At 38.7% G+C, this 18720-nt stretch overlaps 1 protein-coding gene across 19 annotated transcripts in view; it reads left to right on the top strand.

The window, feature by feature from the left end:
• Nucleotides 1–16200, top strand: part of TJP1 (tight junction protein 1) — a 206846-nt gene extending 190646 nt beyond the window's left edge. For 11 of the 19 annotated variants that reach the window (XM_068204130.1, XM_068204133.1, XM_068204127.1 and 8 more), the window contains 9 exons: nucleotides 323–1222; nucleotides 1561–1655; nucleotides 2152–2376; nucleotides 7373–7423; nucleotides 8177–8352; nucleotides 9033–9474; nucleotides 10712–10929; nucleotides 11226–11369; nucleotides 14635–16200. In XM_068204130.1, the coding sequence (XP_068060231.1) occupies nucleotides 323–1222; nucleotides 1561–1655; nucleotides 2152–2376; nucleotides 7373–7423; nucleotides 8177–8352; nucleotides 9033–9474; nucleotides 10712–10929; nucleotides 11226–11369; nucleotides 14635–14729 (2346 nt within the window). In that variant the 3' untranslated portion in view covers nucleotides 14730–16200. The remainder of the gene's footprint in view (nucleotides 1–322; nucleotides 1223–1560; nucleotides 1656–2151; nucleotides 2377–7372; nucleotides 7424–8176; nucleotides 8353–9032; nucleotides 9475–10711; nucleotides 10930–11225; nucleotides 11370–14634) is intronic. The other 8 variants (XM_068204124.1, XM_068204128.1, XM_068204136.1 and 5 more) reach the window with 5 other exon arrangements.
• Nucleotides 16201–18720: the final 2520 nt, after the last annotated feature.

Genomic DNA, 18720 nt, shown 5'->3' on the forward strand with positions numbered 1-18720 from the left:
CTTAGTGTATTTATATATTTCACTTCCACTCTTTCCACATTCTGGAAAAAAGTGTGTGCCCCCCGAGCACCAAACCCCAGACAGGAGGCTCTTACCTTTGTCTTTCTCCTCTAATCTACTTACATGTTTTTTCTTAAAAATATAACTAAAAGGGATCTCTTGAATCACAGTTTCCTCTGGTTGCAAACATCTGCATCAAATTATTCTGCTTTTAAACAAAATTAAAGCCAATATTTAAAACTTGGATTTGTTTCAAATGCTACCTTTCAACTGCAGCTGAAGTTACTCTTCATTTTAACTGAGAAGTGTCTCTCTCTTACAGGTGTATCGAAAGGATCCATACATTAATGAAGAAGCATCCAGACAAAGCTATGTCTTAAAGCAGCCAGCAATTAATCACCCAGTACAGAGACAGGAAAGAGACCCAAATCTCATCTATGAATCCCAGGCTCAGTATGCAGAAAAACAGCCGAGTAGGGATTATGAACAGTCAACATATAGGTATGACTCTACAAACTATGTAGATCAGTTTTCTCGTGGTTATGACCCTCGCCTACATTATGATGACCGTGTGCCTCCCTATGAGGAGCACTGGACATATTATGAGGAGAAACAGCCCTATAACCAAACAAGAACAGCTTATGAAAACCAGCCTCCTAGGGATCTTGATTCCAGACAAAATCTAGAAGAGAGCACAGAACGCAGCTATTACCCAGCACAACCTCGTTTTGAGGAACCCCCTGCAATGAGCTATGACAGCAGACCTCGCTATGAGCATGCACCCAAAAACTTCAGCTTACCGCAAGTGCGATACGAAGATCAACACGCGGTTGGATACGACACCCACGGTCGATACAAGCCAGAGGCTCAGCCATACCAGTCAGCCATAGCTCGCTCTCCTGAACCCAAGCAGTACTTCGATCCACACGTAAGGGGCTATGAACAAGGTCCTCCTCAAGCTTACAATGCTAAAGCTGGACAATATGAGCCTTCTCATAGCACTTCAGGTGTTTCTCTTCCTCCTCCCCCTTCATCACAAACCAAACCAGAAGTTTTGCCTTCCAACAGTAAACCACTGCCTACACCACCATCTCTAGCTGAGGAAGAAGAAGATCCGGCCATGAAGCCACAGTCTGTGCGGAGTAGGGTTAAGATATTTGAAAGGAGAAGATCCCCATCTTTGGAAAAAATGAAGGATACGAGTGATGCATCGACTGTCAAGGTAAGTCATTGAAACTTTTTAGTTCTTGCTTTTTTGCTAATGAGATTGCACTGCAAGAAGTGAAATACTGTCTCAGAAACAAAGCTTTAGTGCTTGAGAAATACTGACTTTTAGCAACCTTAATGTGGTATGTTTTAAAAGCAGAACCTGAACACTTCTTGTGAAAACACTGCCAGGGGTCTTGTTTTACTGGAAACTCCTCTAATTCTTCTTTTGCAAGTACTTGTTTTTTCTTTTGGAGGAAGGGAAGGTAGTCTTAGATTTCTTAATCATAAAGTGCTTTCTTTATCTTTCTAAGTGTTAGAATTTAATTGAATATGCTGTGCTTTTCTTTACAGCCTCCAGAACTAGCACCTAAGCCTGCACTCACAAGCGTGAGTGGTCCAAAACCAACTTCTCAAAGCCAATATGAGCACGAGAAAACAACCTACAGGTAGATGCACGACTGATTAAATTTAGTTTTCAATATGAGTTTAGAATATTCAGAAACACTTCTTAGTGCTTCAAATTGGAAACTGCAGAGAGGAGTTAGAGTGTCAGTATGGTTTGTGTATCAGTAGTAAAGCAGGGCATGAAGTCAGTTCTCATGAGTGAGATTGCTGGGAAGTGGGGCAAAGATACAATGATTTCTCAGCATTTTTGAGAAAGGAACTTATTAAATATTGTTGTTCTACTTTTTTTTTCTATCTTTAACTGAGCTAATAAGAAAGCAAAACAAAAGGGAAAAGATAAGGTGTAAGGGAAATAAGAATTTTCTTTCCTTATGGTATGTCACAACTGTCTAATTTCCATGCAATATAGGTGAAAAGGCAAGGTGTGCAATTATAAGATATTCGTTGCTTTATTACTAGCTAGGTTATAAAATAGAATTGTAATTTGGGCACTTACTCAACTGGGCAAGGCAACTGTACATTATTGTTGTTGGTTAGGGCCCCAGAACCACAGAGACCTCAAGTGAAGCCACCTGAAGATATTGTGCGTTCCAACCATTATGATCCTGAGGAGGATGAGGAGTACTACCGGAAGCAGCTCTCCTACTTCGATCGCAGGAGTTTTGAAAATAAGCCATCGGCGCAGGTTCCTGCCAGCCATCACTCTGAGCCCACCAAACCAATACATTCACAGAATCAGCTGAATTTCAGCAATTATTCTAAGTAAGTTTTTGAGTTTTTTAATTTGAAAAAGGAGGGGGGCATCTAGAGCTAAAACAAATTCTGCCTGTGTTCAATGCAATTCAAGGACCTGTGGTACTGAAATGAAATTTTGTGTTCATGAATTCTGAAGTTTCTGTTTAGGTGTAGCTTTATTTTAAAAACACATACCTCTAACTTTTTCTATTTTAATAAAATTAAATCAATCATTTTTGCAGGTATCAGGGCTTTCAACACGTTACTTTTACTTACTACTTAGTAGCATACAGTCATAGAATTGTTTAGGTTGGAAAAGACCACTATGATCAAGTCCAACCGTAACCCAGCACTGCCAGCTCCACCACTTAATTCAGTCCCTAAGTGCCACATCTACACGTCTTTTCACCTCCAGGGATGGTGACTCCGTGACTTCCTGGGCAGCCTGTTCCAGTGTCTGATAATCCTTCCAGTAAAGAAATATTTCCCAGTGTCCAACCTGAACTCCCCTGGCACAATTGGAGGTCACTTCTTTTTGTCCTGTCTCTTCTTACCTGGGAGAAGAGGCTGACCCCCACCTGGCTAAAATCTCCTTTCATTGAGTTGTAGACTGATAATGTCTCTTCTGAGCCTTCTCCAGGCTGAGCCCCCCAAGCTCCCTCAGCTACAGCTCACAAGACCCTTTGTGTTCCTGACCCTTCCCCAGCCCTGTTGCCCTTTCCTGGACCTGCTCAATATCCTTCTTGCAGTGAGGGGCCCAGAACTGGACCCAGCACTCGAGGTGTGGCCTCAGCAGTGCCCAGCACAGGGAGATGGTCAGTGCATGGCTCCTGCTGGACGCACCATGGCTGGTACAGGCCAGGTGCCACTGGCCTTCTCGGCCACCTGGCACACCTGGCTCAGGTTCAGCTGCTGTTGACCGGCACCCCCAGGGCCTTTGCAGCTTTCCAGTCCCTCCGCCCCAGCCTGTGGCACTGCAGGGGTTGGTGTGAGCCAAGGGCAGGACCCAGCCCTGGCCTTGCTGAACCTCACACAGCTGGCCTCAGCACACTGAGCCAGCCTGTCCAGATCCCTCTGCTGAGCTTTCTACCCTGCAGCAAATCAACACCCCCACTGAATTTGGAGTCACCCATGGACTTACGGGGGGAAGTAAATCAATTGCCTCATCAAGATCACAGATTGTGTTCTGTTTATGATCACAAGCAGGACATAATAAAGTATTTTCGTAGTCTAATACAGTAGTGCTTACACATCTTTCAAAACAAAGGTTTTGATTTTTCCAGTTCTGCATGCATTTGTTCTTGTGCACTTTAGCCATGTTTGACATTAGGAAACTGAGCCTTTAGGGAATATTGCTGAGGCCAGAATTTAATCTGTTGATGGAAACATCTGTTTCCTGTATTGTTTTGCTTCCTTGATTTGGGCCATTTTGATACAGAAATTGTGTGAAAGCTCATACACAGATTTAGCGCAGGTAAAGAGCTGGCTGTTTCGGAGGATACTTACACAGACTTTTTGAATACTCTCATCAGTTACCTAAATTTGTTTTGATTTTGTGGATTTGTCTTGAAACTGTGACAAGATGTTCGTAGATGTTACTGTGAAAAGCTACCTTGGCTTGCTGCATGCAGCCTGAAAATTGGGAGATTTTTGAAGGCTTTGGTTGTATTCCTGCTTGAAACATGGACTATTCAGGTCAAGCTGAGAATCCTGCAGCTTTAATGTAAATGAGATCTTTAGAATGAAATAATAAACTAATTAGCTGAATTTTATAATGTTTATTGTATGTGCAAGGTGTCTTTCATGTACTTGATCCAACATGTTCCAGTGCTTGTCTTAGAGGATTTGAGCTGAGACTTGGGAATCCAGTTTTGTTTTGTTTGGTCATTGTGATCTTCCAGTGTCTGTCTTTGTGACCTGAGAATGTTGGAATACTCCAAAAAGCTTGATAGGTTTTAAAGACTTCACTTTTTTTTTCCAAATGATGTTTGTATTGGGTATCTGTAACTAGTTGTGATTTTCAGGCAAGGATGCTTCTTATCCTTCCTTTTCACTTGCCCAGTGGCTTCTGTTGGAAAGATGAGAGCTTAGCTGTTCTGCTCTCTGGGCATCATGGGCACAGATGGAAGAAAACTGTCCTGAGTGGCCTCATAGCAGTAATTTTCAAACTTCCACTCTCACAAAACCCACAGAGGTGTTACCCACAGATGATCTGTTTTGATGTGTAGGCATGGACTGTGTTACCATTGAAAATGCAAGTCATGCTCTGGGAGAAGTTTAAATGTGAGGATTGTAAAATTCTTCAGATGGAGAGTGTTGAAAGCTTTCATTGTACATTTGTTATTCTGCAGTGTTGTCATGGTGAAAAGCATGAGACAGACACAGCTATAGAATTTTTGGTGCAGAGCAGCTCATGACTGAGAGAGATTGTTCCATATTTCTACCTACTCCTTCTGTCTGCTGTGACACTTGTGTTCTTTGGCTGCTCAGTTGTGGTTGTGTTTTGATGTTGAATTAGTGTATAACTTCAGGGCTTGTATATATGGGAAGGTGACCTCTTACTGCCACAGAGAGGAGTAAGGTAATACTGGTTTTAAGGCTGACACGTATTTCATGTATCATATGGGACAAACATGTGTTGTGGTTTTGCTTTGTGAAAGAATGTAACCCTTAACAGGAAGGGACAGACGTGGGAAAGAAAATTTACCCAGGGTAGTCCAGTGCAAATAGACAAATACTAAAATATTAATGTAAGTAGAAAGAGATAAACAAGGCTTCTGCTCAGTTGGACAGTACTGGCTCTAGTACACTGCACTGTCCTTGTGTGGAAACACAAACCAACTGCTCTCTTGAGAAAGCATTCATGTTTAGAACTCTCCTTTCACCGGCTTCCACATTGTTCCTGTTACTTGCTCAGTATTAATCTTTTTTCCCAGTGAATTTCTATGGTAATTGCTATTCTGTGAATAAACTCTTCTAAAAATAAACAGGACTAAATTTGGATTATACAGGAACTGTTGATTATGCAATCTCTTGCTTCTGAATAATCCGTATAATGTATTCTGGGTACAGAGGACAGATTTTATTTATTCATGAGCAATAGCTACAACTTTCTTAGTGTTAAATATGAATGTGAAACATCAAATTATGTAAAGTTCTTTGCCACTGACTAAGTATGGTGACAGTGTGTATTTTTCCTACTACAAGTTATTTTACTCTTTTATTTTGTTGTAGGTTTATTTTCATAATTTAGGAAATTTATGCCATTGCTAAAGCTGCTTTGTAGGGATAATGCCATATCTGCATGTTGCAGTTGTTAGGAACTGTAGAATAAGGGATAGTTTCTCTTGATGTGAGAAAACAGTAGAACTTGTAAATGGGTGTGTTTCAGTGGATCTAATTGAAGCAATTTGAGGCAGATATCCACGTGGCTGAGTAGTGGATTTGTTGCTGTTTGGTTCAATGTAGTTACCTGCTTTAGCCTGACATGCTGCAGAGTGAGGTAACTGCAGATTTCTGTACTGAGTGGGGTTAAGAGTACTCTCATGAGAGCTGCAGCCTCAGCTGAGGAGGCAGTGAGGAACAGCATCCAGACTCCAGAGTGTCTCTTAGCTGGAGTCTGTTGAATGTCTGCAAAGCGGCTGCTGCTGCACCCGTAGACTTGTAACCTGGGTCCCACTGGTTCATTTCTGCTTCCTTTCAAATCAAAGTAGCAATTTTGCAATGAAGATGAAGTGGGAAACAGGTTAAAAACCAGCCTGTCAATAATCAGGGGAATTTCATTTACACACTCAGAAGCTGTAAGGGATCACTTTGGCTGCGTACAGGCTCTGAGCAGCGTGGGATGGGATTGTGCCTGACCCTTGGTCAGGAGCCTGTGACAGAATGTGCTTCATACTAAACACAGCTTTGTGCTCTCCTCCCTTCATCAAAAGGATGACCTTCCCCATTTATTTGTTCCCTTGGATGCTGCCATGCAGTTCTGATCAGTGTGGAGTGTGTTGGGGTTTTTCCTGTGGGCTTTTGTGGGGCTACTACCCACCTGGATTAAAGGCAACAGGGAATGAGCATGCAGTAATGACTCCTGTTGCTGGATAAATGGCTTTAGATAAAATCAGTGTGAATGGAAGTTTTCAGATAGATCTAAAATAATCTCTTTTTTGCAACTCTGGTTTTAGAGATATGTTCACGTAAATACTTTTTAGATCACTGATCTTCTCATTTATGTGGTGATCAAGCAGACTTTCAAAAGTTACTAGCCTTTTCTTAGTTTCATAGCATACTCCTCTGAAGCACCAAGATGGTTGGTGTCTAGAATTGTTGCCATTTAAATCTATAAGAACATACAGAAAGTGAAGGAATGAGGGAAAGCTGTCCTCATGTGCAATGTATTTTCTTGCTACATGAAAAGCAAGGTAAGTGTTACAAATCAAGGGAAGCCATGCTTTTGGTTCTCTGTCTCTCCTAGTATTGGTAAACAGTTCTGAGATGTCCTTTTAGATACTGTTGAACACAACCAGAAGCATTTTATGGTGTGGGCTTTATTGGATGAACTGACAGTGCTGGAGAAACAGTTGCTGTGAATGTGCCCTCAGTACATGATCTGCAGTGCAGTACAAAACCACAGTCATTCTGTGAGTGTTATGACTGAAGAAGTTGTTTCAAATTAGACCATGTGTGAGGTTGTTAATTTCTTTTGATGTATTGAATGACTTGGTTTATACAGATTGTAACAAATGGCTTAGTGTACTCTCATTCTTACTTTTAATTTCTGCCAATATAAGATCTTGACTACCTCCTAATTCACTGACCAAACTCATATTGAATATATGTGATCGTTGTGCACATGCATATGGTAAAGGTTTTGTCAGAAACCTCTCTGTGAATAGTGGCTCTGTTTCAACAACCTTGTCATATGACAGCTGCTAGGATTAACATAAAAAGTGTGAAGAAATAATATGCTCAAGATAGAATGACTATTTTCTTTCATTCTTCTATTGCTGTTTGCTTTGCCATCACCTAGATTTCTTGGCTCTTACACTAGCTATGACTACTTGAAAAGGAACATCAAGTGGTAAGACTGTTGTTGATGTGAGGATGTTTTCAGGTGTCCTCTCACTGTTACATTTCATCACAGGCATTATGTGCACTTAAAATTTGAAACACCCAAATTCTGGAAGTGAGCGCAATAAATATATTGTGGTCCAAAATTACAGGTGTTTGTGAAATCAGTCATGTTCTGAAGTAAACCTGTGGATAAACATTTCTAGCATAAGAAAAATGTTTTGAAAATAAGATCTTAAAGTTACTTATACTATGCACATAAAGCTAGTGAAGCTTAAGCTGATTACATTTCTAATAAGATGGCATTGTTCAATTACTAGGTGTATTTAAAGAAGTTATACTAGAATCCATTGTCCTGTTGGTTAATTATGCTTTTCAAAAACATCCCCAAAAAGAAGTGGATTTACATTTTCTTTCGGAAACCCATGAAATTAGAGAACACTTTCATTGAAATTACTCCAAATGAAGTTGAAAAATTAATACCTATTAGGCAGTTATGCAAATACACCTGAAATGTCATCTGCCTTTTGTTTGCCTTGGTTTGTGTTACTAATCTTCTAAAGATCAATGTTGTCTGAATCTCTTGTGCTTATCAATAAATGTTTTTATACTTGGGACAGGCTATTCAAGAAAATAATGTTTTAATGTTTATAGGAAGAGATGGAAATCAGGTGATCATAGAAGACAAAAAAATAGCAGTGACTGCAGGAGCCGTGAGGAAACTGAACAGTGAAATGTTTGTTTTTTAATTCTATTTCAACAGGGGGAAACCAACTGATACTGAATCAATGGATAGACCTGTTGGTGAAAAACGCTATGAGCCAATCCCTCAAGTTACAACTCCTCCTCCTGCTCCTTCAGTCCAGTACACACAGCCACAGTCAATTAATAGTCCTGTCCTGTCTCTCCCAGCACACCACAAGCCTGCACTTTCTGAAGGTGAGCAGTTACAAAGCTGACCATTGCAGGAGCAGCTATTGCTTCTCCGGTGCTTGTGGGGTTGCTTCAGCATATCTACACATGTAGCTATGTTGTTCTCTAACTGAAATGTGGAATAATTATTATTGAAAATAGTTTTTTACTGTAGTGAGATTGAGTTTTATGAAATTCTATGATTCTGTCTGAAACCAGGTAGCTTCCAGGTGTTAGTAGTACCCGTACTGTCTCAGCAACGATGAAGTAAAACTCCCTGTGCCTTGGACCAGAATTCTTCTGACATGAGTAATAGTTGAAGGCTTCTAAAAACAAAAGAAAAACTTGTTTTCACTTTCACATTGAGGAGGTTGCCCGGTTCAATTGCATTTTCTGGTTTGTGCAAGTGCACAATGGTATTTCAGTACTGTTTTTCTGGGGGGTTGATAATTATATAAGTTAGTCTAAGCTTTTTATTGAAAGGTCATGCCATTGTCTCCAACATGTTTAATGAAATGTTAGATAACTTGCCCAGATGTACAAAAGGCAATAGGAGGACAGATGATCTAAGAGAGCAAAGCTGAACCTGTGTATATCTTATACTGAAGATTAAGAATTGCCTGAAATGTGTTCTTATGCCTCATTGTGTGTGGCTAGAGATTTCTGGTGGCTACTGACAAGTTCAAGTATTTTCATTTTCATTGCAGTTAACTCTGTGTCTGACCCTCCTCCACCTCAGAATAAGTCAGCAATTTTCAGATCCTCTAGAGAGGACACTGTGCAGTCCACTTTTTACCCTCAGAAGAGCTTCCCTGACAAAGGCCCTGTGAATGGAACTGAGCAGGTTCAGAAAACAGTCACTCCTTCCTACAACCGCTTCTCAACCAAACCTTACACGAGCGCTGCACGGCCCTTTGAGCGCAAGTTTGAAAGTCCAAAATTCAACCACAATCTCTTGCCAAATGAAGCTCAGCATAAACCAGAGTTGCCATCAAAATCTTCAAATTCTCCTCAACCAATTTTGAAAGCACACAGCTCATCGCAGCCTCCCGACTTTGAGAGTGGAATGGACACCTATGCTGTACAGGTCGACAAGCCCAAATATCAACCAAATAATGTTAATGCTGTGCCTAAAGCCATTCCTGTAAGGTAAGCTGCTGCTCCTTCTCTTTCCTATAGACTTGTACATCTATAGGTCATCTGTGAAAAATACAGCTTTTTTTATTCTGCTTGCAGTTTCTGTTGATGTAATAGTTGAAAGATTGATGTTAGCATTCTAAATTCTGCCAAAGGATAGATACTTGAAATGTGTTCTATGTCCCTGTACTGTGTTGCGTTCTGTTATTAGAAAGTGGCATGGCTTTTACTTCCTATTTCTCATACTAAATTATACATTTTTTGGTAGATAGTAATAACTTGCCCTGACAATCTATTTCCAGAAAAGTAATTAATTTCTAAAGATAGCTGTTGCACCAAATTGTATTTGTCACATGCTTAGAGAGACCTCATGGGACATGTGAATAAGGGATACTTTAAAAATGCCTGCGAAAAGAGAAAATAACTTTCAGAGTTTCATACTGGTGCTCTTTACTGTGAGGCAAACCAGCAGCTGCTTAGTGGCAGCTCGTGCTTGCCTAATATGCTTCAATGTATAAGAACTATGTCAAGAGCAACAGGTACTGTTACAATCTTCAGCTATTTGCTTTTGCAGAACAGTGTTTTATTAATATTTATTTCAAGATAATAATAATGCGTGAAGCAGATGTAAAATTTTGCAGTTTGTCCTATGTTTTGAAGCACCTGAGAAATGTTTTATGCTAGGTAGTTCTGTAGACTGCTACATTTTAGAGTTACTGGTTCTTTGAGTGAAATTCTTTTGAAACTGTTCTGAAAACTTCATCAAGGTACCTTTAAGTTACAAATTTCTTTTCAGTTATAACCTGGCAACCTGGAAAAATGTGTGTAATTTTTTTTTCCCAAACTTTGTTTCTTATATGTAAGTAGAAGGGTTCAATGTTACATGAATAAAAATTGTTAGTTCTTCTGGTATTAAAGTCAGAATGGGGTTTTGGGCTAAAAAATAAACTTTCTGATGTTAGTTGCATTTACTTTCATGAAGCTGAACGTGTAGCTCGAGTAAGCTCTGTCTGTGTAATGCCAGAAGCAGACAGTTGGAAACACAAGATTCAGGTGGTCTGAATTCTTGCTTTAACTACTTGCTGAATATTTTCAGAGCGTGTGGGATTTGGGGTTTTTTTGTTTGTTGGGGGGTTTCTTTCTTTGTTTTGAGGGTTTTTTTTTTTTTTTTTGGGTGAAGTTGGGTGTTTTGCCACAGAGTTTCAGGAAGAAAATATTGATAAAACTGCTAGGCTTTCTGTCTTTCCAGCCCTACAGCACTTGAGGATGAGGAGGAGGAAGATGGACACACTGTTGTAGCCACAGCAAGAGGTGTATTTAACAGCAATGGTGGTGTATTGAGCTCCATAGAGACTGGAGTTAGTATTATTATACCACAAGGAGCCATTCCAGAGGGAATAGAGCAAGAAATATATTTCAAAGTCTGCAGAGACAACAGTATACTTCCACCTTTGGATAAAGAGAAAGGTAACAGCTGGCACTGTACGTTATTCTGTTATTATAATACAATTATTTTCTAACATAAAGAAAACAGAATATGAAAGTAACCTTAATATGCTTCAACAGTTTTCATTTTGAGATTGTAGTGTGTTCTACTAAAGTCACTTGAGTGAGAAACAATCTTGTGCTTTTCTTTACTGACAGATCTAAATGTTCATATTTTTCTCTAAATTGAGTTACTGAGTAGCTCTGCAGTGTCATTATGTAATACTTTGACTGTATTTCACAAGTCAGTTACAGATTTTTCTTTCTCTTAACTCCAGGTGAAACACTTCTTAGCCCCTTGGTAATGTGTGGGCCTCATGGACTAAAATTCCTGAAGCCAGTGGAGCTGCGCCTGCCACACTGTGCGTCTATGACCCCTGATGGTTGGTCTTTTGCTCTAAAATCCTCTGACTCCTCGTCGGGTATGCTGTCCTCCCTCTGTCCTTTTGGGGCTTTTGGGTGCTATCGTATAATTTAAGTTATTTTGGCTAAAGGTGATGCTGTGTAATATAAAAACTCAATCATTGTATTTGTGTCAAACTCTCCCATTTCACTTTCATTACAAATGTCTTTCTTACATTTACTCATGGTGCAAATTCATAGCTAGAACCATGATAGCAGAAAAAGAGTAATATCTCTAGTCTATTAAATATTACCGTATTTTTCTATTCTGTCTTCTTTCTTGAGGACTGCTGCAGCTGAATACACTTGAAATGATAGCCGCACTAAAATTGAGAGGAAATGAATATGTACTTCCGATTGGCCTTTGTAACATAACTGGTGTTTGTCTGTTGCTTAATTAACCATATAGGACTCTGGCAAATCTTAACAATCTGCATGCTCATAAATCATGATTTAACGCTTGTTAACTGTTTCCATGTGTGCAAGTTGATGCTAACAATTCGGTCATTTAAGAAAACTATAGTGTTCAGTAAAAGCATTTACAGTTTATTCTAATGTAGCTGGTTTTTCCAAAAGACTTTTCTTGCTTGCTCCTACCTATCTCTCCTCTACTGCCTTTATCCAGAAGTCTCTGGTTGATAGCAAAAGTTGCAACTAGGTTGCAATTTTATTTACCTGTTCATTTTTACCTCACTGTGGCTTTCTGGCATAAGGAAGAGAATGTACTGGCTGGAATTGTCAGTGAGGAGCCTAATTGAGAATTCTGGGCAAGTTTCAAGCAATTTCATGAAACGGCTGTGAGGTTACAGAGATTTAAAAAGGAATGTTTGCACATCTGGGGAAAAAGTCTTAAGATTTTATTCAGCTACTTTCAAAATTTATGGTAGAAGATTCAAGCCATTAATGTGCACATGTGATCTGAGTACTGAGTGAAAAATGTATTTCTGTATACAGCATTTAAGCCACCATGTACGCATATCTTCTGTCACTAATGTATCTATCACTGTCAACACCAAAGCACTGATGCTTTGAAAGATTAAAGCATCAATCCCCTTCACGGGGAATCAGTAATCTAGGGGTATTAATGGCAATAATTTTTAGTTGTTTTTTATAAGCTATTCTATGCATGTGTTGCATGCATCTATTTAACAATGTGTGTATACATGGCCGTGTTAAAACACGGGCTCATAAACGATAGGGTCCCAAAAGATGACAACTGTGTACAAAACCAACACAGCACTTCCTTTGTAACTAATAGCACCTGTTCATGAACTTACTTGAAGTGAAGGGAGAGGACTCAAATGATCTAAACAATAACTGAAGTTACTGAGACATTTTCCTCCCTTTCCAAAGTGGGATGTGTGTGTGCGTGCATGTGTGGGTGAAAGCAAGAGCGTGTATATTTAAACCCTAACACTTTCTGTACTGTAAATATAACACCACATTCTGTTAATCTGAAATGGGATGTATATCATAACATTGCTCTTTTGAGACAAACTTAAAAATTAGGCAATTCTGTCTTATGATATGTAAGTAGACCATACTGTGTCTTAAATAAATAATTGTTTTCTCTCTTTCTAAATTAGTTGGTTATGGGACTCTGATTCTTGGGGTGGCTTTACTATAACAATTTATACAATTCGGGGGTTTTCTCTCTTCAGTCGTCTGCTCTACCTCATCTTTTCTCAATGTATCCATGTTCTGTCCTAAAAGTGACATTCATTTGCACTTACTAACATCCTTTCTGCTACATTTAAGCCTCATACATTGGTATTTTACTGTTAAACCCCTGCAAAAGCTTAACTGATTCTGGTATTAAAGCTGACTGGGAAAAAACGTTGCCTTTTATGGCCACATTGATTAGAATATAAAAAATACTGAGTGATCTCTTTATTTTCCTTTTCAAAGCAGTTGTATGGGAAAATAGGGGAAAAACATCCTCAATAGCTATGTAACCTTACTATGTATTTAGAAGGAAAGGTTGGAAACAAGTCTGCCTGTCTCATGTGCAAGACTAGGACCCGACCGTCTTACAAGTCCTGTTCTACCCTTTTAATACATTTGGTCATAAGAGTTTTGAATGGAATTTCCTGAATCTATAAAAGGAAAAATTCTCCAGCATTATTGAGGTTTTTGACTGAAATTAGCAGTCTCAGCTGGTTGCAGTAAATTTGTTTGTATTCTCTGACTATACACCGGCCACTTCTATTCTTTGTCACTACGTTAGATGTTGCCATCACTCAGTGCATTGTGTACCTCATTTTGTTTTCATGAGTTCAAGAAAATTACGTGGAATTTGTATCATTCTCACTTAATACTGAGGTCTCAGGTGTTTGCTCAGGTGTGTGACTGGGTTCTTTAGCTTGTTACACATTTCTCTTCAAGGCAGATTTATTTGGCCAAGCTATTTAATGTCATTTATCTGAAAGGCTTAAGAGAACTTCAGTGCATTTTTCACTTTCTGCCATAATGGGATGATCACACCTTTTGTGTAGTGGCAAAACTTGGTAGTGATTGTAGGTGGGTAAATGAAGAATACTCTCTCCACTTAAGAGACAATTGTGCAGAGGGAATGTAACCTTTGGTCTGGTGAGATGGCAGCTGATGACCTGCTGTAATAGATTCTTACCCAGAACCTTTGACCATGAGTAGATCAGCTCTGTTGTAAGGATTTTTATGTACCAATTAACTGGAATACTTCTAGTATTTCATGCTTTTAAACACACATACTGGATGTAGCTGCAAAATGACTACAATCCTGTCTACAATTATTTTAATCATAGAAAATAAAACTACCAATGTGTCATAGTGCTTAGTTAAAACATGACTTCTGATTTGCCTTCATCTGTGCTCAGAACTGTTTCAAGACTCTTCAAATGCATCTTACCCACATTAGCTTCTAAATTTTTTTCCTTGTCATTGGCAGTTTAGGAAGGAGCCAGTGAACACCTGATTCACTGTTAAGAAGTCTCAAATAGAAAGCTCTATGTTGGTGCTGTAGAGTAGTATGAGTGATATTTACCAGTTCCTAAATGCCACAGCATCTGTTTTGAATAACTGACCTTATCCTATGTTATATGAAAATGAAGGGATACTTTTTTATTAACAACATGCATACTGCAGGGTTTTTTAAACCATCAAACAAAACAGCAACAAAGGAAAAAATAAAACAAAAGAGGTATTGCTTCAGAACTTAAAAGCTCCTGTCCAAAAGCTTGGTTGTTTCAAGATGTACACTGTGTGACAGCAGATACTAAACACCAGCATTGTGTTTTCCTCCCACAGGTGACCCCAAAACCTGGCAGAACAAGTCTCTTCCCGGGGATCCAAACTATCTTGTTGGAGCAAACTGTGTCTCAGTCCTAATTGACCACTTCTAAATATTAAGTTAGCTGACTGAGTAAATAATATGAAACTGAGATGGACCTTACATATAAACTGAACCACTCTATCAAGTATTAACTGTTCTATAAGTGATAATGGATCTTAGTGTTTAAGCATCTTGCTTTAACTAACAGTGAATTAGCAAGTACACTCTTGGAACCATGGTCACAATACATGCCACAAGCAGGGAGTGTACAGGGGGAACAAGGTGGGGTTTTGCAGGTTCTGTATGCTTTGGTTTGGTTGTTCCTTGTGTGTTGGGTTTTTTTTTGTTTATTTTTTGTTGTTTCTTTTTTTTTTCCTTTGTTAAAGGACACTACTAGTATTTTGTTGTTATCTGAAAGTACCACACAGAGGAACTAAATTTATTTCATACTCCAGTGTCAAAACCACAGATTTTGGCCTGCATTTTTGCGACTGTGCGTTTTTAACTCACAAGACTACCTTTTGGTCTCTGGTTTTTAAATGACTTTTGGTGTACATGTCCAATGAAATGGCAGTCAGCTTGGGGTAGCACAGTTTAGATGTTTTCCTCTGCTGAGAGGTAATGCAAACACATCTACTTGCTGTATATGGAAACATTGTCCTGAGAACAGGAGGGAGGGGGAAAAGCATGTGGGATGACTATGGTTCAGATGCCTCTGTGGATTTGTAAATTAACCACATTATTACAGACCTATTAACCAGCAGGGATGCCTTACCCTCATGTTTTTAATAGTCTTAGCTCTCATAGTTCTCTGTATTAAGTTTGTATGGCTTTTGTGCTTACTTAGATATTATATCATGAGAGACTGGGGTGGGGGGGAACAACAACAAAAAATTGTGAGTTTGGTTTAGAGAACAAGCATTGTTTGTGTTCATCAGCCAGAAGAGAACCAGAAGAAAATGATGGTATGTTTTCTGCTATGCATTTGAAAATTTATAGATGTTATAGACCGCTTGTATATAATGCGTGCATACCACTTTTGTTTTTGGTTTGTAAATTAACTTTTATAAGCTTTACCTTTTTATATATATAAATATATATAAAAACAAACGAAGTTTCTTAAGGATATCTTTGTATTCTCATACCTTTTGAGCCTTGAACTTTGACATCTGCAGCAATAAAGCAGCATTTCTACAATATACGAACGAGGACATTTTTTAAAAATGCACAAAGTTGTTACCTTTTAAAGTGCTGCATTTAAAGAATATAACTCGGAATTCTCTACTTTGATTAAATTCTTGAAAAGTATCCCTACTGTAATTTGTCATAAGGATGCTGTACTATGTGCCCTGAAATGTATTTTTTTACTAATAGACAATTTATTACGGCACAATGGCACTACTACTGTTTAGATAATATACCACTGCATTCTGTTAATGAGTTATTAGCTATTCAGGTGTGGCTGATTTTTTTTTTCTCTGCAGTTATTAAAATTACACGTTTCTAAATATACAGAATAAAACTGTTTTTAAAATAATAAAGATGATTGTAGTACTATTATTTCTGAAATGCATTTATGTTTGATTTTATTTTTTCTGTGTAAGTAGACTGCTGGATTCTGCCATATGTTCATTAGTAGAACTCCTTTGTGGAGTCAGTTGGAGCTGTCTGCAGCGGGGCTTCTGAAATGCTGAACTCCAGTGTGGATCCATTGGAATTACTCAGTTACACCTAGGAGGGGTAGATTTCTCTCTTGGCTCGTTATGTTGGGCTAGTTTACCTGTGACACCTCATCTTCAGAAAGCTTGGTAGTGTTCTGGCATATAGATTTACACATAGTATGGCTCTACTATTTTAAAGTTATTCCTGCAGAATCCCATTACCTGTTTGGAGTATTCCATGGCTAACTAGTATCGTTCTATCAGGGAAAATAAGTTCTAAAAGATTTTTTTTTTTAAATGCTGGGAAACGGTGCATAACCCTGATGTTTCCTTTCTGTACTTCTGCTTACAAGTAAGTTTTGTTTGTCAGGCATGACTTAGCCCAGAAGATGCATTTACTATTGTTCCTGTTCCTCCTATGGTTTATCTCACTCACTAGCAGAGCATGAGACACTGGAAAGTCCTATGGTAAGCACTACTTGACAAAACAAAAACATCAGTTACCTACAGTGATGTGATGGAGTTCAAAGCACAGCACAGTACCACCTACTGAGGAGAGAACTGGGTCTATCCCAGCCAAAACCAGGACCATGTGAAACACTGCAGATGGAGTCAGCCAGTCACAGTCGAGGCACTCTGGCACTACACTGCATGGATGTGGTGTTTCTTTGTGTCTTGGGCATCCTGAGTCCAGCATGCTGTACGGTGCAACTGTCCTGTGGTGATTTCACTGTAGTGATCCAGATTACATCTTTCTGCTCTTCTGTTTTTAAAGAGCACAGGGTTATGACTTTGTGTCAAATTGAAAAAATTGCTCTGTTGTCATTTCATAAGTGAGATGAGAAACTGATGCTGTTCAGAAATGTGGCAATTCTATACTGCAAAGCAGCCTGTTGGAGAAATTGTCTTTTGCTGTCTGCCTGTAGGAAGGTTTGTCAGAGTGTCTAATGTGAGCCGTGTGCGTGCCTTCTTTCTTGTTAAATCCCATTATTTTAGGTTAAAACATGGCCAGTGAGAATAACTAGGCTGAAATAACACATTTGTTTTAAAATAATAGTGGTTTTGAAATCTTTATCCTTGCAACTGTTTCCTTATATATTTTATATAGGCTAGGCTCTGCAGGAGGTAAGTTCACCTGTGAAATTGTAATATTATTTCTATTTACTATTTAATGTGAAGTTCAAAAACTGCATCTCTCAATTCTTCCTATTTGTCTCAGTGATGTCCTGGTCAACTTTGGCCCTGCAAATTGTACAGAAGTGTTAAAAATGTAAATCTCAAGTCTTGTGTTCATTTCTAACAAATGCCTTCAGTGTTGGAAACAGATAGGGGACACAGAATTGCTGTTTCTGATTTGGGTTTTTGTTAAAAAATTTTTATTATTATTATTTTTCCAAGAAAAGTAGCAATACATATTCAGTGATGCATACACAAACAGTTACATCTGTTCCCACCAACCTGAGTTAGGTAAAGCAAATCAGCAGTGGTAGGGTATGATTGGAGATTCTCTGCTGCAGTGAAACCCAAACAGGTAATGGAAATTAAAGCTTTGGAGAATAGATGCTGGTAAGCATATCTGAAAAATGTGTTTTTAGTATCTAAGTCACTTGAGGAAGGCATTTGTAGAAGCCTACAAGTGTAGACCACACTTGCTGAGTGCCGTGGTGGTCTGGGTGAATGCCTGGACTTCTGACTACTGGTTCCATCCCTTGGCAATATCAAATGCTTGTGTAAAAATGTTTTTCGTTATCTCCAAACTGTGCCTTATGATCTTGTAAGCAGGGATCTGAGAATAAATACGCTTAGTTTTACTTTATCTTTACAGTATGCTGCACCACTTACGTGTTTTGTACAAAAGTTGATGAGCACAGTAGATAGGCTGTGAAAATAAATTACAGCCTGTTAAGGTAAGTGCTGGTTGAAAACACTGGTTAAGGTATTAGTTTCTAAATTATATTAAAAATAAGCAATATTTTCTCAGAAAAATTATGGCCTACTTCCCTTTCAGCTTTGGGTCTTAGAATCTGGGGGAAGATCTAAAAGAAACAGGCTGTAGAATTTAAGGAAAATGAGAGCAGCTATTTAGTCTGATAGGTTCTTTTATAACTTTATATACTAATGGTGATACTAAATTACATACATTTAAAAGCCTTGCCAAAGATTTAGATTATCTTGCCAGAGTGAAACCTGACGTTGTAAATTATTCCTTGTAGAAAGAAGATGAGGAGAAATGTCTTTGCTAGAAGGATCATTCATAATACAGAGCCTGATAGAGAACTTCAGGTATAGGTGGTGTAACAGTGAAACTGACTGCAGTCATTTCCCTCCTAATTATGCTTCCATCCTTCCTGAATTAATGACCAAATATTTCACATTGCAAAATAAAAAGGTAAGATAGAA

Source organism: Anomalospiza imberbis, chromosome 13 (genome assembly GCF_031753505.1).
Source record: "Anomalospiza imberbis isolate Cuckoo-Finch-1a 21T00152 chromosome 13, ASM3175350v1, whole genome shotgun sequence".
NCBI classification, from domain to species: Eukaryota; Metazoa; Chordata; class Aves; order Passeriformes; family Viduidae; genus Anomalospiza; species Anomalospiza imberbis.